This window comes from Prionailurus bengalensis, chromosome D3 (genome assembly GCF_016509475.1).
Source record: "Prionailurus bengalensis isolate Pbe53 chromosome D3, Fcat_Pben_1.1_paternal_pri, whole genome shotgun sequence".
Taxonomy (NCBI): domain Eukaryota; kingdom Metazoa; phylum Chordata; class Mammalia; order Carnivora; family Felidae; genus Prionailurus; species Prionailurus bengalensis.
In genome coordinates, this window is record NC_057356.1 from 41,211,195 (window position 1) to 41,226,158 (window position 14,964).

The 14,964-nt window shown below is 41.3% G+C and overlaps 1 protein-coding gene across 1 annotated transcript in view; it reads right to left on the reverse strand.

The window, feature by feature from the left end:
- Positions 1-14,964, reverse strand: part of NDC80 (NDC80 kinetochore complex component) — a 61,694-nt gene that overhangs the window by 3,491 nt on the left and 43,239 nt on the right. Inside the window, exons 14-16 of the mRNA XM_043558407.1 lie at positions 11,931-12,023; positions 10,563-10,693; positions 8,185-8,287 (exon numbers count right to left, since the gene is read on the reverse strand). Coding sequence (XP_043414342.1) covers positions 8,185-8,287; positions 10,563-10,693; positions 11,931-12,023 — 327 coding nt within the window. The remainder of the gene's footprint in view (positions 1-8,184; positions 8,288-10,562; positions 10,694-11,930; positions 12,024-14,964) is intronic.

Below are 14,964 nucleotides of genomic sequence, written 5' to 3' on the forward strand. Positions count from 1 at the left end.
CATCATCCTTTGGAGAATGAGAAAGTAATTACTCAAATAGTTTTCTGGTCTCTGGTTAAAATTTAACAAATTAACTGGTTGAAAAAGAATCCATGGAAGGCTATAGAACCATTAAGTGGCTGAATTAGGAAGAAGTAGGTAGAATCCAGGTTTTGTGATGTAGGATCCAGCATGTTTTTCCTAGTTCTTAGGAAAGTGAAGAGCACTGGCAAACAAGAAAATGCAGATCAATGTCTTTTAGCAGAAAGGAGGGGAGGTAGGATATTGAGAAGGAAAGCCGGCAAGAGAGGATAAAAAAGGGGCCAGCCAGATGTTGAAGCAGACACTCCTCTTGCATGCTTTTGGCTTCTGTAATCTTGCTTGCCTCTTGCATCAGCCAACTGTCTGCATAACACAACCAACAGTGACCCCCCCATTCAGCCAATAAGATGTTTCCAAGTACCCAGAAGCTAGTCAGGCATAAAAGAAGGCCAGCACCAGGGCTCAGGTGTTAGCCTTTGGAGAGGATTCTGCTGGGCTGGCACTGGTACAAAATAATCTGTCTTTTCTGATTCCCTGAGTGCATGTTGCTTCCCTCTTCCTGGGTGCCAAGTATTTGCTGTAACATTTTTGGTGCGTTGGCCAGGAAGTCGACAGCCACGCTGGCCTGTTGAGCCACCACTGTTGGAGGCCAGCGGAGAGGCCACTTATCACCAGCCCGTGTAATGGAAAGGAAGGCGTATCCACCGGTGATTTCACTGGACCCCGACCCTTGCCGGGCCTGACAACAGCCAGCCACCACTGCACTTGAACGGACTCCAGGGGAATAGAAAAGGCCTGTTTCAGGATGTCAAATCAGTAAGTGTCCCGGGGACATCAGAGTGAGTTCAGGCTCACTCTAGAGGTGAAAGGGGAGCTTGATCACCTCCCAGGCGACAGAGGTACGACAAAGAACAGGAAAGTCTTGGGTGGAAGTCTGTAATCTGTCTGAATGTGTGTGTTGAATGCCTGTGCTCCACGGTTTTGGCTACAAAGCTTGAGTGGGTCCTACCCTGAAATTCCGATGACCTCATATGGCTCAAGGCAGGATCCAAGTCAGGGGTTTTATACTGACCTGCCAATGCTAAGAGATGTCTAATCCCCATGAGGGGAGTGGCCAGGCAGATAAAACAACCTCTTCCTAGAATTCATATTTCAGTCTCACTTCCCTGCTTGGGTTGACTGTAAGCAGCTTCTGCTCACCCTTTCCAACACAGAAGAGCACCAATGAATAGTCACCAAAGCCAGAAAAAGGCTCCAGACTCAGGCACCAGATGGACAACTAGACTTTGAGGCTTGGGCATGGGAGGCTATGCCCGAAGAGAACCCTGCTGGGACCCCAACACAGAAGTGGGAAGGGCCAGATTAGAAAGATACTGACTTGCCTCCCTCCAAGGGGTAAAAGCAGGGGCCAAAAGCCCACCAACATGGCAAAGGTATCTGAGGTCCTAAAAAGCAGAAGAGAGTCCAGCTGACTTCTATGAAAGATTACGTGAAGCCTTCAGATTTTACACTCCATTTGACTCAGAAGCCCCCCAAAACCAGCACATGGTCAATACTACCTTCATGGGATAGGCCCAAAGTGACATTAGACAGAAGTTCCAAAAATTGGAAGGATTCTCTAGAAAGAATCCCACTGAACTACTGAAAATTGCCAACAAGGTTTTTGTAAATTGGGATTGAGTTGCTAGAAAGGAGGTAGACCAAAGAATGAAACAAAAGGCAGCTCTGCTGGTCACAACCTTGGGGCGACCATCCCCTCTAGAAGGGGCCCCACAGAAACCACAAGGGATTCAAGAACAAAAATGAAGGGCACCACGGGAACAGGATCAATGTGCCTACTGCAAGGACTCTGGACACTGGAAAAATGAATGCCCCAAATGCCAAAAGGGAAAACCAAAAACTTCTGCTCCAGCCTGCCACTACTAACCAGAACCACACAAGGCTGACCTGATTGGACTGGCAGGAGTGGACTCTGATTAGGAAAAACTGGCTTTATCCCACTGGACCCCCATGAGCCCATGGTCAAAATGAAGCCCAAGGCTAGACAATAGACTTCATGGTCGACACTGGGGCTGAACACTCTGTATGACACAGAAGGTGGCACCTCTGGTCGAGAAGTCATCATCATAGGAGTCACTGAGATGCAAACCCAAAGGACATTTTGTGGTCCCCAACAATGCCAGCTGGGTGGTCACCAAGCAGTTCATGAATTCCTGTATCTACCTGACTGCCTGGTCTCACTGTTATGTAGAGACCTCCTTGACAAGTTGGGTGCAGGAATAGCCTTCACCTTGGATAGAGAGATACAATTGTGCCTAAATGAAAAGACCCAGCCCATGATTTTGTCCCTGATGATTCCACGAGAAGAGGAATGGAGATTATACACTTCCCCTCCTGGTGAGCCAACTGTGGCCCCCAAGCTAGAAGCTGAATTCCCTTCAGTTTGGGCAGAAGGAAACCACCCTGGTCTGGCAAAAAAACCACCCCCTAATATTAACTGACCTAAAGCCAGGGACTCAACCAGTCAAAATACACCAATATATGGTCCCACGGGTGGAACACCTGGGGATCAAGACACACTTGGACAGTTTACTCAAATGGGGACTTCTAAAATGATGTCAGTCCCCATGGAATACTCCCCTGCTGACTGTGAAAAAGCCTGGGACAAATGATTACCACCCTGTACAGAATCTAAGAGCAATTAATGAAGCAGTCATCACACTGCATTCAGGGTTGCCTAACCCATACACTCTACTAGGACTCATACCCTCTGAGGCAGGATGGCTCACATGTCTGGATTTAAAGGACATCTTCTTCTGTCTCTAGCTAAGGCCTAATTGTCAACCCCTATTTGCCTTTGAATGGGAAAACCCTACCACAGGGGCACAGGAACAATTCATTTGGACTAGGCTAGGCTGCCACAAGGATTCAAAAATTCACCAAACTTGTGGGGCGCTGCCATCTGACTTAGCCAGGTTTCCAGGATGGGACTCCTCCAATAAATAAATGGACAATCTCCTGCTAGCCAGTTGCATGCAAACCAAAAGCTGGGAGGAACCAGGGCCCTACTCAGGCTACTATCAGAGGCGGGATACCGGGCATCAAAGAAAAAGGCACGGATCTGTCAACAGGAAGTTAAGTATTTGGGCTTCAAAATTACCCAAGGTAAATGGATGGTGGGAGCCAAAAGGAAACAGGCAGTCTGTGCCATTCCAGTTCCCACTACCCATGGGCAGATCCGAGAGTTCCTGGGAGCAGCAGGATTCTGTTGAATATAGATCCCAGGGTTCTCGGAGTTGGCTAGACCTCTATACAAAGCACTAAAGGGGGGAAGGAAGGGCACACCTTTTTTGGGACCCTAATCAAGAAGAGGTATTCAAGACCATAAAAACAAAACTTACAGAGGCACCAGCCTTGGGACTCCCAGATGTACTACGAGATTTCAACCTGTTCGTACATGAAAGCAATGGGGTAGCCCTGGGGGTTCTCACCCAGGAATTTCGTTGGACCTTGGCAAAGACCAGTGGCATACCTTTCAGAGCAGACTGACTCAGTTGCAGTAGGATGGCCACCCTGTTTGAGGGCCCTGGCAGCCACCACACTTTTAATCAAGGCAGCAGATAAACTCATGTTGGGACAAAACCTAAATATTAAGGTTCCCCATTCTGTTATTACCATGATGAATGCCAGAGGGCAACACTTGCTAACTCATGCTGGGATGACACAATATCAGGGACTACTATAGGAAGACCCATGAATAAGACTGGAAGCCGTAAAAACTCTAAACCCTGTCACTTTCCTGCTGGCAGTGGTGGGGCCCCCAGAGCATGATTGTTTAGAGGTACTTGATGAAGTATATTCTAGCTGACCCGAACTATCAGACAGGCCCTTACAAAATCCTGACCTCATCCTGGCAGCAGCTTCATGAATGAAGGCAAAAGACATGCCGGTTATGCAGTAATCTCTGATTTTGAGGTCATAGAAGCAAAGGCCCTTCCACAAGGGTGGTCAGCCCAAAGAGCAGCTGTGGGTGGGCCCCAATAAGAACACTAGAACTCAGTAAAGACAAATGGGTCAACATACACACTGACTTGTGCTATGCCTTTGCCACTTTACATATACATGGGGCTCTCTACAAGGAGAGGACTTTTGACTGCAGGAGGAAAAGAAATAAAAAATCGGGAAGAAATCCTGAAAATAGTAAGTGCAGTCTGGGAACTAAGGGAAGTAGCAGTCATTCACTGCAAGGGACACGAAAGAGAAAAAGACTCAGTGGCAGAAGGTAACTGATGGGCAGATGTTGCAGCTAAACAAGCAGCAGGAGAACAAACAACACCTTCGAAAATCATGCCGGTCCTGGAACTGCCAACTTCCCCAAGGTACACAATCCAAGAAACAAAATGGGCACAACAGGAAAAGGGAAGCCAGACAAAAGAAAGATGGTGGGTACTTCTAGACCAAAGAGTATATATATGGGAACAGCTAGCCCACCAGGTGGCTCTCCCGAAAGCATGAGCTCACCCGCCTAGGAAAAACCGCCCTTGAAATCTTACTGAGCTGTTACTATGTAATTGCTCGACTCCCATCCCTCTGTACCTCGATCTCTCAACACTGCCCCTGTGCTCAAAATAACGCTAAATAAGGCCCTAATGGGCTCATGGGAATCTAATGCTGTGGTCAAGCATCCTTTGAGGATTTGGAGGTGGACTTTACCAAAATAAGACCCATTGGAGGATATAAATTTCTTCTGGTATTCATCTGCACATTTTCAGGTTGGGTTGAGGCCTACCCTACATGCACCGAAAAAGCAAGAGAAGCAACTAATGCTCTGCTAAGGGGTATCATTCCCAGACATGGAATGCCGTTAACCATAGGCTCAGACAACGGCCCAACCTTTGTGCCTGAGGTGCTGCAACAAGTCCAAAACCCTAGGTATCCAATGGAACTTACATGCAGCCTACCGGCCCCAGAGTTCAGGGAAAGTGGAATGTGTGAACCAGACCCTTAATTAGCCATGGCCACACTATGTCAGGAAACTAACTTGCCCTGGCCAGATATACTACCCCTAGTTCTCCGTATATGCTGTACACCACAGACAAAAATAGGATTCTCCCCATTTGAGATCCTATACAGAAGACCCCACCTACTAGTCAAATTCAGGGGAGACTTGACAGAGCTAGGGAATTTGGAAATACAAAAACAACTAAAAGGATTAGGAAAAACTATATTTGAGATACATAGATGGGTGACAGACAAGATACCCATTTCCCTAGGAACAACTGTACACCCTCAAAAACCTGGGGATCAGGTTTGGATAAAAGATCGGCAAAGGGAACCAATGAAACCTACCTGGAAGGGACCCTATTTAGTTGTGCTAACCATGCCCATAGCCCTCAAGGTTGCAGGACTAACTGCCTGGATCCACCGTTCACGAGTAGAGGCAGCCCATCTGTCACCTGATAACCACTTGGAATGGAAAGTAACTGCTAACCAGAAAAGTCCTCTACAGATCACCCTTAAGAAGATGGCAGACGATAAGCAGCCTGCAGCCAACACCTGAGAACACTCTATAACCAGAAGCTTAAGGAAATCATGAAGTGACCTAAATGAATTACAGCAACTCGTTCTCTCAAATTTCATTGTCATCCCTATTTCTCTTTCCATACTTGTTGCTATACTCTTTGCTGTAGGGGCCAACACAAGTTATTCCTGCAGATTGGCACCTCAGTCACAAACCCTTGTTAGCCTTCCTCTACTTATTAGTATCAGGATGCCTTATTCTCCTTAGCTGTATATGATCTGAGTTGTGATTGATATCTTTCTCTGCATGTTTATTCTCTGCCTTTATAACTGTCTCCTACCTCAGGATGGAACCATTCTCTCCAATGCTGAATCAGCCTTGTCTCCTATCCCTGTTGCACATATACCTGTTCCTAACATGCTCAAAAGGAATCTTCTCCACTTACCAACCGTGCACTTGTTCCACTTACCACTGCCACTCTTGGAACCTTCCTCCCTGACTGGAGGGATGTGTCAAAGGATCTTCTGCTGTCTTTTGCCTCCATGAGGGAAAGCCCTATATTACAGGCCCGGGTTGCCCTATTACTCCACTATCTCTTCCTCTGCTCATATTCCCTTCCCTATTCCCATTGCTTCTCTTGCTCCTCTGACCATAAAAGATGAGATAATACCATGCCTCTGTGCCATTGTTTATCCCCACATGCCAGACAGATGTTATAATGCCAGGAGGATCACTACCTTAACAGGAATGGGAGAACTTACTGGATGGGAAAAATAAAAATAAGATGCTATTGGGGGCTGCCTGATCCAACCTGCCCTGATGTTCTCCATGCCTGCTGGGTCAGTGCTAACCCAACCTATTGGCCTTTGCCTAGACTTGAATTGGGCAGACCACTTGATTTAGATCCCTGTCTGCACCAGGTGTTGAGTACAACTCATCGCCTCCTCAATGATACCAATCCCAGTCTGGCCAGAGCCTGATGGCTCTGCTTTCCACAGGACCCCCGCCCCTTTAAGCAGCCACTCCAATCACACAGGCAACTGTAAATGTTACCCGATTAACTCAACCACTTATTATCATAAATTATCCAAGGACCTAATGGATGACATAGAATGAGTGGCCAAATGTCTCGTGGTTTTACAGGATCAAGTAGACTCCTTAGCAGCAGTAGTCTTATAAGACAGGAGAGGCCTAGACCTGTTAACTCCTGAAAAAGGAGGACAGTGTCTCTTCCTAAATGAGGAATGCTGCTTCTATGTTAACCAATCAGGGATAGTTAGAGATATGGCCCAACAACTAAGGGAGTGGATCATCAAACGGAGGCAAGAATTAGCAGACTCATGGAACTCTTGGAGCAACATATGGAACTGGGCATCCTGGATCCTCCCTTTAGCTGGTCTTCTCCTAATGCTTTTCATAGCCCTCCTGTTTGGTCCTTATATTCTGAACATGCTAACCAGGTTTGTTTCCTCTGGCCTAGAAGTTATAAACTCCAGATGATGCTCCAGTTGGACCATTATAGCTGTCACTACTCCCCATTGGATGAAGAACCCTACCTATCACACCCCTCCCTTTATTGCCCCTGTTCAGCAGGAAGAAGCCAGAATGGTTTTTGCCCCTCTTCCTGTGACAGCAAGGGGTTCCCTGCCCCCCACAAACTGATTTTCTCTAAGGCTACAGAAGCCTGAGAATCAAGAGGGGGTAATGAGAAGGAATGCGGGCAAGAGCAGATAAAAAAGGGGCCAGCCAGATGTCTGAGGCTGGATACTCCCCTTGCATGCTTTTGGCTTCTGTAATCTTGCTTGCCTCAGTTGCATCAGCCAGCTGCCCATGTAGTACAACCGATAGTACTCCACCCCATGGTGCAGCCAATAGAATGTTTCCAAGTGCCTAGAGGCTAGCCGGGCATGAAAGAAGGCCAGCACCAGGGCTCAGGGCTCAGCCTTTGCAGGTGACTCCGCAGGGCTAGCACTGGTGCAAAATAAAGTCTTTTCTGATTTTCCGAGTGTGTGTCACTTGTCTCTTTCTGGGTGTCACGTATTTGCTGTAACAATACCATATGTTCTGTTTTCAATAAATGGAAGACTGTCAATGTGATATAATGAGTTTTTTTCCTCTTAATCCATTCACAATTGGAAATATATTGCCATCTAAAAAACTACCCAGGAATTTTAAAGTTTAGCATTTGCCTTGGCTTTTGGACTCCGTACAGCAGATTGGAGGAATAGTGTTATTGTCGAACTTTCAAGCTATGCTTCATGTTTCCTAAGTACTCTATTCAATATTTTATAAGTACTCTACATGAAATTAACAGAGAGGAAAAATATTTGTCATAACACATGTTCTTTCATTTTAGTGGATTCTAAAGTGTGTTGATATGTTTTCAGTATGCAGAATGTGGCTTGGCACATCATGATATAATAAATATCATTATATGCTGTTTATGTGAAAAAAAACAGATTACTTTATGAAATGCACAGATGTCCCCTTACCATACCACTAAACAAGATTCTTCTGATAAATTTTCACTAGAACATATTTTCCATAGAAATGCAATTTATCATTTGTATCTGTAGAAGCAAAACGGAAATATCGTTTTAAAAAGCTTTCTTAGCATGTAGGGGAGACCTTCATACACTTACCTCTACAGACCCTACATGTGTAGCAACCATCTCTAAAAGACGCTGCAAGTTATTTCCCACTTTTCGTCTTTCTTCGGTTGTGGTCTGCACAACTAGTTGGTATCTGTAGAATAAACAGTCTTATTTGTGTTGCTTAGGAAAAACTTAATGTATCAGTTCTAGTTAGCTCACTTCTTTTCATATTCAATAAGACCACGTTGTGATTGTATGTGTGCTGTTTGCTTCTCAACCATTGAAACCAAAAAACATTTTCAAAGATCCTTTGCAAGCAACAAAACAATACAGCACCAAAACCTCACGCTTTAACATATAAAACCTGGGAGCAAATGGTCTTAATTGAATCTCCAAAAAGACTGTAAACTTAAATGCTTTCAGGGGCAAGGCATTAAATACATTTGAATGGGGGAGTGGGAGTCTTACCTTTAGGCATGCAAATTCAAATTAAAAACAAAAACTGCAAGCCAAAAAACCCTTCAGCTGAGTTTTTATTCCTAAACTACAAATAAGCAAATGAAGAGGTATGATTTTCCGAAGGGTTGTACTTCTAACCTAAAAGTGAAATTTTTTTAGTTGAGGGCCCCTTTATTGAAACTTTAGAAAAAAGAGCATATGGATTACCTATTCGGTATGTTGATTTTACATAGGTTGCATGAGAGAATTATATACAAAAAGGCAGAATATTCTTTGAAAAAGGGATGTCGCTATTTTAGTTACTGTTAATAAACAATGTGGCTAAAACTTTTCCTATGTAAGGTTTAAAATAAGGGAAACCAAGAGAGAAAACTTGACAGTGTGTAATTTGATAATGAAGAACTTCTAAGAAATGTAACATAATATATACAGTTATGCTGCTTGTTTGGAAATATGTATTTGTTCCAACTGGACTGATATATTATGTAGCAATTTGAGCATAATGCAAAATTTGTATTTGCTTATGCCATTTCCTTCCTTCCTTCTTTTTTTTTTTTAAGTTTATTTATTTATTTTTGTACTCTCTACACCCAACGTGGGGCTCAAACGCACAGTCCTGAGATTAAGAGTTGCATGCTCTTCCAACGGAGGCAGCCAGGCATTCCTATATGCCTTTACCTTCTTGAGAAACACTAAGTGAACGTAGAAAGCTGTACTCAGCTGAATCCAGATGCAAAGGAATACACAAAACACATTAGCCCACAAATGTGTGTGTGTACCAGCTCTGTCAGTTCATTGCATTGTGTGATGAGCCACATGCATCCACATCTGGTGTTAAATCTTTCCATCTGAGGGGCACCTGGGTAGGTCAGTTGGTTAAGTGTCCGACTTTAGCTCAAGTCATGGTTTGTGAGTTCAAGCCCCACACTAGGTCTGTCAGTGCAGAGCCTGCTTCGGATCCTCTGTCTGCCTCTCTATCCATCCCCAGCTTGTACTCACTCTCTCTCTCTCTCTCTCTCAAAAATAAATAAAAACATTAAAAAAAAAAAAAAAAACTTTCCATCTGATTTTAGGTAATCCTCCTTCCACCCCATCTCAATAATTTACAAGTTGCAACCTTTTGAATGCTCATTCCCATAGGCAAACTTCAAGTCTTTTTAAGATAAAGTGTCATATTTATCATAGCATTTATGTATTTCTTAACCATTTACAATGTGTACAATTGTGCTAACATTTTTGTTAGGTTCCTATCTTTTGTGTGTGTGTCACTGACAGAGATTTTGAGTGTTGTGCCCTAATCCCAATTTTCCTGTAAGTCCTGATTTTTTATTGCATGATTTTGTGGTGCCTATTATGAGGACACAAGTTGTGTTATAGAACAATTGTATGATTTATAGTATATAGTTTACTATATAATACATGTGATCTCTAGAAAGTATACATATCTTAAAAATACTAACAAATAGCCAAAGTATTTAAATTGATTTAAAATTTTATGTTGTTTTCAGGGTTTAAAAGTTATTTATTAATTAGATCTAAAAATAAATGATTCCTGGGGCACCTGGGTGGCTCAGTCTTGTTATGCATCTGACTCCTGGTTTCGGCTCAGGTCATGATCTATTCATGGGATGGAGTCCTGCATCAGGCTCTGTGCTGACAGCATGCAGCCTGCTTGGGATTCTTTCCCCCTCTCTCTTTGCCCCTCCCCTGCTTGCACGCATGTGTTCTCTCAAAATAAATAAATAAAAACATTTAAAAAGGAATGATTTTTTATAATAGTTGCAGAATATATTTGTTTAGGGACAGTATCTCAAGTTATAAGCTGCTTTCATGTAAGTACTGTTCATTACTCCTTCTCCCCCAAATAGCTCTATAATATAAATCAAAGCAAATAAATGAAGATCTAGTAAAAAGTTAAATAATTAACCTGAAAATACACATTATAAATCTTGGTGACACAAACTTACTCTCGCTGAATAGCATCTAATTCATTCATAGCTTCACTGAGGCCCTCGTTAACAGCGCTCTCCAGCAGGTGCTTGTGCTTCTCCAAGGACTCCAGCTCATTGGCACATTTTTTGTCCTCTTCTTCAGCTTCCTATCAAGATAAAGCCACCCTTGTGGTGTGTGATACTCAAGTTCTATATACTCCATATACTATGTATACTCCACGTACCATATATATGTAAAGCATTGAAAAAAATCAGGTCGCATCACCATTTGTATTCTCAGAATGTGTACTATTTTACATGTAAGAGACTTTAAAATGCTCCGTTGGGAATTTTATAGTGTCAACCTAAATGCAATCTAAATGTGACCTTCTCAACAGGCCTGTATAGAATTCACTCAGCAGTATTTTCAAGTATGTACTATAGGAAATCTTATGATACTGATTTGAATTTTTCCTATGATCATCAAAAAGGCCTTTTATATAGGCAAAAATGTGGGTCACTTTCATACTACTTTTATTTCACAAGTGTATTAATTATGCACAGGCAAAGGAGCTCAGGGTCATCAATTCTTAGGTTTCTCAAAATGAAATATGAGAGCCTTTCACTGAAGTGCTTTAAGAATAAACTGAGGTACTGTCATGGAGAACATATGAAAATATACAAATGATTACCAATTGCCTCATATTTCACATGTAGATCACATTACCGTGGCATATTTTCTAAAAATTTTACCCTGCCTAACAAAATGTATAGTCCCTAAACATAATACAGTACAAGGCCAAGAGATAAGTTTTCAATTCCTGCTACTTTTTTGGTGTAACCAAGTAAATAATATTGGTATGACTAAAATTTTCACCTAAATTGGATAGGTGGTAATGAACAGTCACATGAGTGCTTCCCTAAGTAAAATGCTGGCCAGAAAGGGGATGAATTAGAGGTGGTGGGAAATGAACCCACATTCTAGATTTCATACAAATGGTCTTTGAAATTTGGTCAAAATAGTCAGTTTGCAATGACTCTTTACAGGCTATCCCACATACACAGGCCTTACTGGAGGTTTATGCTTTAGGAGTACTTAACACTAAATCTCTATAAAAGGTAGAAGAGATTATTTTTAAAGCATGTTTTGGTCTTACAAGCACGCAGAATCTTATAAGCAAGTCTAAAATATTAATTAGACAGTAAACATGTTCTAGGATATAACAGCCCAATTCCAGAAAAAAATCCTTTAAAAGAACAAAATAACTCTTTAAAATAAACTTTGGAAGATGAGACTAAAACACAAGTTATAGGATATGGCTTAGAGATTCAGTTAGATGTCGGAACATGTAAATATTATGACATAGTTTGGCTCACCTATATAGACTATGACAAAGTTCTTACCTTAACTTTTTGTTGGTAAAGATCATCCAGCTTTTGAACTTCTTCTTTCAGAGTTCTTACACCTCTCCTGCTTTCTGTTATCATTGTATTTAACTTGGGGAAAAAAAGTTTGGTTGAGAAATCACAACCATACATCAAAAACATCTTAATAAGTTATAGAACTTTCATATTATCAAGTCTACTAACTGAACCACGTTATTCTCACCTATCATTTATACCCCAAATTTATTATTCCCCAAAGAGGAATTTCAAACAACAACAAAAAAACTTATGTTTTTTAACATATAATACTTAAATGCAGAGTGGCATTGGTTAGGAATAAAAAATGTGGCTTAATTCTCAGTAAAATAATGATACCAATAACTTCTTCCACTAGTAGCTGTGGGAGTGTCTTTAAGCTCTATACTGTAACAATATTATACATATTACATATACTCTTAACATTTTAATATTAATTTATTAGTACATATAAGTTGTTTTGCCATCTAGTTTTGAAGTCTAGGTTTACTTAGACTTGATCTATTTTGTTAGCTATCTAGTTTCCCATTTGTTTACTTTCTAGGAGAAAAGAGAAGTATGAATAGTGATTTCATTGGATGTCTGCTAACTGGTTATTAGTCAGTGCTTCCTTCCAAAAAGTAATAAAGTAACCACATTTAGTCTTATTAAACTTTGAGCTTTAAGATCTGTTGAAACCAAAACTAAAGAAAAAAAAGTGTTTCCAAAGTTCAATTCCTGTCAACAAGTGCTAATACCAGGTGATACCAGTAATTAATACGGAACGTTTTCCAGCTAGACCAAGAAGGTATTTCTTGCATGAAACAGAATATAGCAAAATGTATAAATAAGCTGGATATATTTTTTTTAAGTTTATTTATTTTTGAGAGAGAGTGAGAGAGCGAGCGAGCACAAGCTGGGGAGGGGCAGAGAGGAGAGACAGAATCCAAAGCAGGCTCCAAGCCATCAGTGCAGAGCCTGACGTGAGGCTCGAACTCACGAACTATGAGATCATGACCTGAGTCAAAACCAAGAGTCGGACCCTCAACTGACTGCGCCACCCAGGCGCCCTGCTGGATCCTTCCTTAAAAGAACAATTCAACACATATATGAAGTTATAAAAAAATTATGTTATATATATATTTGGGAAAAATTTAATGAAGCAATTGTTATTTGGTAAAAGATAGGATGGTAAAATGACTACATATTTATTAAAAAAACTTGCATATACTTCACATTCAATTATCAAAGTCCGTTGGTAAGGAATATTCTTTTCCTATTTTACAAATGAGAAGAGTTGGCTAGAATAAATGCTATTCGCTTAGGATCATGCAACCAGCATATGCCCCGAACTCCAAACTACATGTTCTACTAACTCCAAGGACTTTTCTATACCACCTGACTTTCAAGTTATTTTAAAGGATGGAGTTACTGAAGCTACTGTTGGGCAGGAAAAAATTTTCTCTGCCATTAAAATTCTTTTGGCTGATCTAAGAATTAAACTGACATGAGACCGATTAACAGGAGAGAATCAAATTTAATTTCGTATGTATGGGGAATCCACAAAGATATGAGATTCTAAAGACAGGCAAAATGAAGTATGAGTGTTATCCTGAACTAAGGATAAGGGTAGGGGCCTGGGACTTCAAGAAAAGGACAGCAATTCATGGGAAGATGAAAAGAGTAAGTGTTTGTTGAACAAATGTTTGCTGGGCCACACAGACACAATGGGACACAGAAAGGAATTTTAACAAAGGGACTTTGCTAAGTTCCTCCCTGTCTACCACCCCCAGTTTATATTATACTGTAGTTATCTGTGGTGATAGCTGTCTTCTGGGAGCAGATCCTTTAAATTCTTTTAGGCAGTTAGGGGATGGAGATCAAAGTTTCTGAGTCTTTTGGGCCTTGAATGTTTTCAGCTCTAAATAAGCTGCATGCCAAATGGCACATCTTGGGACAATTTGCCCTTGGCCTTGACACTATAAACTTCCAGTCTAAAGACATGTTATTTCTGAAATAACTACTAAATTAAACAAGTTGTTGCATTAAGTTTACCTGCAATAAGACCAACGGACACCCAAATAACCAGACTTCCACTAGGCTGTCATGTTTGGTCAAAATCATGTTTACTTATCTCTGAGCAGCTTCTACCTTCCATGTAAGCTTTATCAAAGTTTCATCAATTGAACATTCCCCTCTCCAGTTACAAAAATATACATTTCCATGGTGGCAAATAAGGAAAAGCTTAAAGAAAATAACAATTACCAATAATACTACAATCCCAAAGAACCACTATTAATATTTGGCATACTTCTTCTAGTATTTTTCATTCATTCATTCATTCATTCATTCACTCATTCATTCAATAAGCAAGTGTCCAGCAGTTTATAAGCAAAGAAGATATCATTAGTTACTTTAATTAGATGATTTTTTTTCTTCTGTCATTGAGAAGACAGAAGCCACTAGAATAGAATTCCATCACTTCTTGCCTTCAGTCAACCCAACCAAAATATTTGTTTGAGACCTTTCCTTCTTCCTTCCAGTCAGTTTCAGGATGCAGGACACCCATTTTACTCATGAAGATAAGCAACACATTTAGCTCTTTTCTGGACCCCAAGCCTTCATATTTCTTCATGAACCATATTCAAACCCATCAATCCTTTTTGATCATAATTTCTTTTTTTTTTTTTAAGAATATTTAAAAAATTTTTTTTTTTCAACGTTTTTTATTTATTTTTGGGACAGAGAGAGACAGAGCATGAATGGGGGAGGGGCAGAGAGAGAGGGAGACACAGAATCGGAAACAGGCTCCAGGCTCTGAGCCATCAGCCCAGAGCCCGACACGGGGCTCGAACTCACAGACCGCGAGGTCGTGACCTGGCTGAAGTCGGACTCGGATGCTTAACCGACTGCGCCACCCGGGCGCCCCTGATCATAATTTCTTAAACTTTACTATCTTTCCCTTGAATGCACTCATCTTAAAAACAATTTTTTTTAATGTTTATTTATTATTGAAAGACAGAGCAAGACAGAGCAT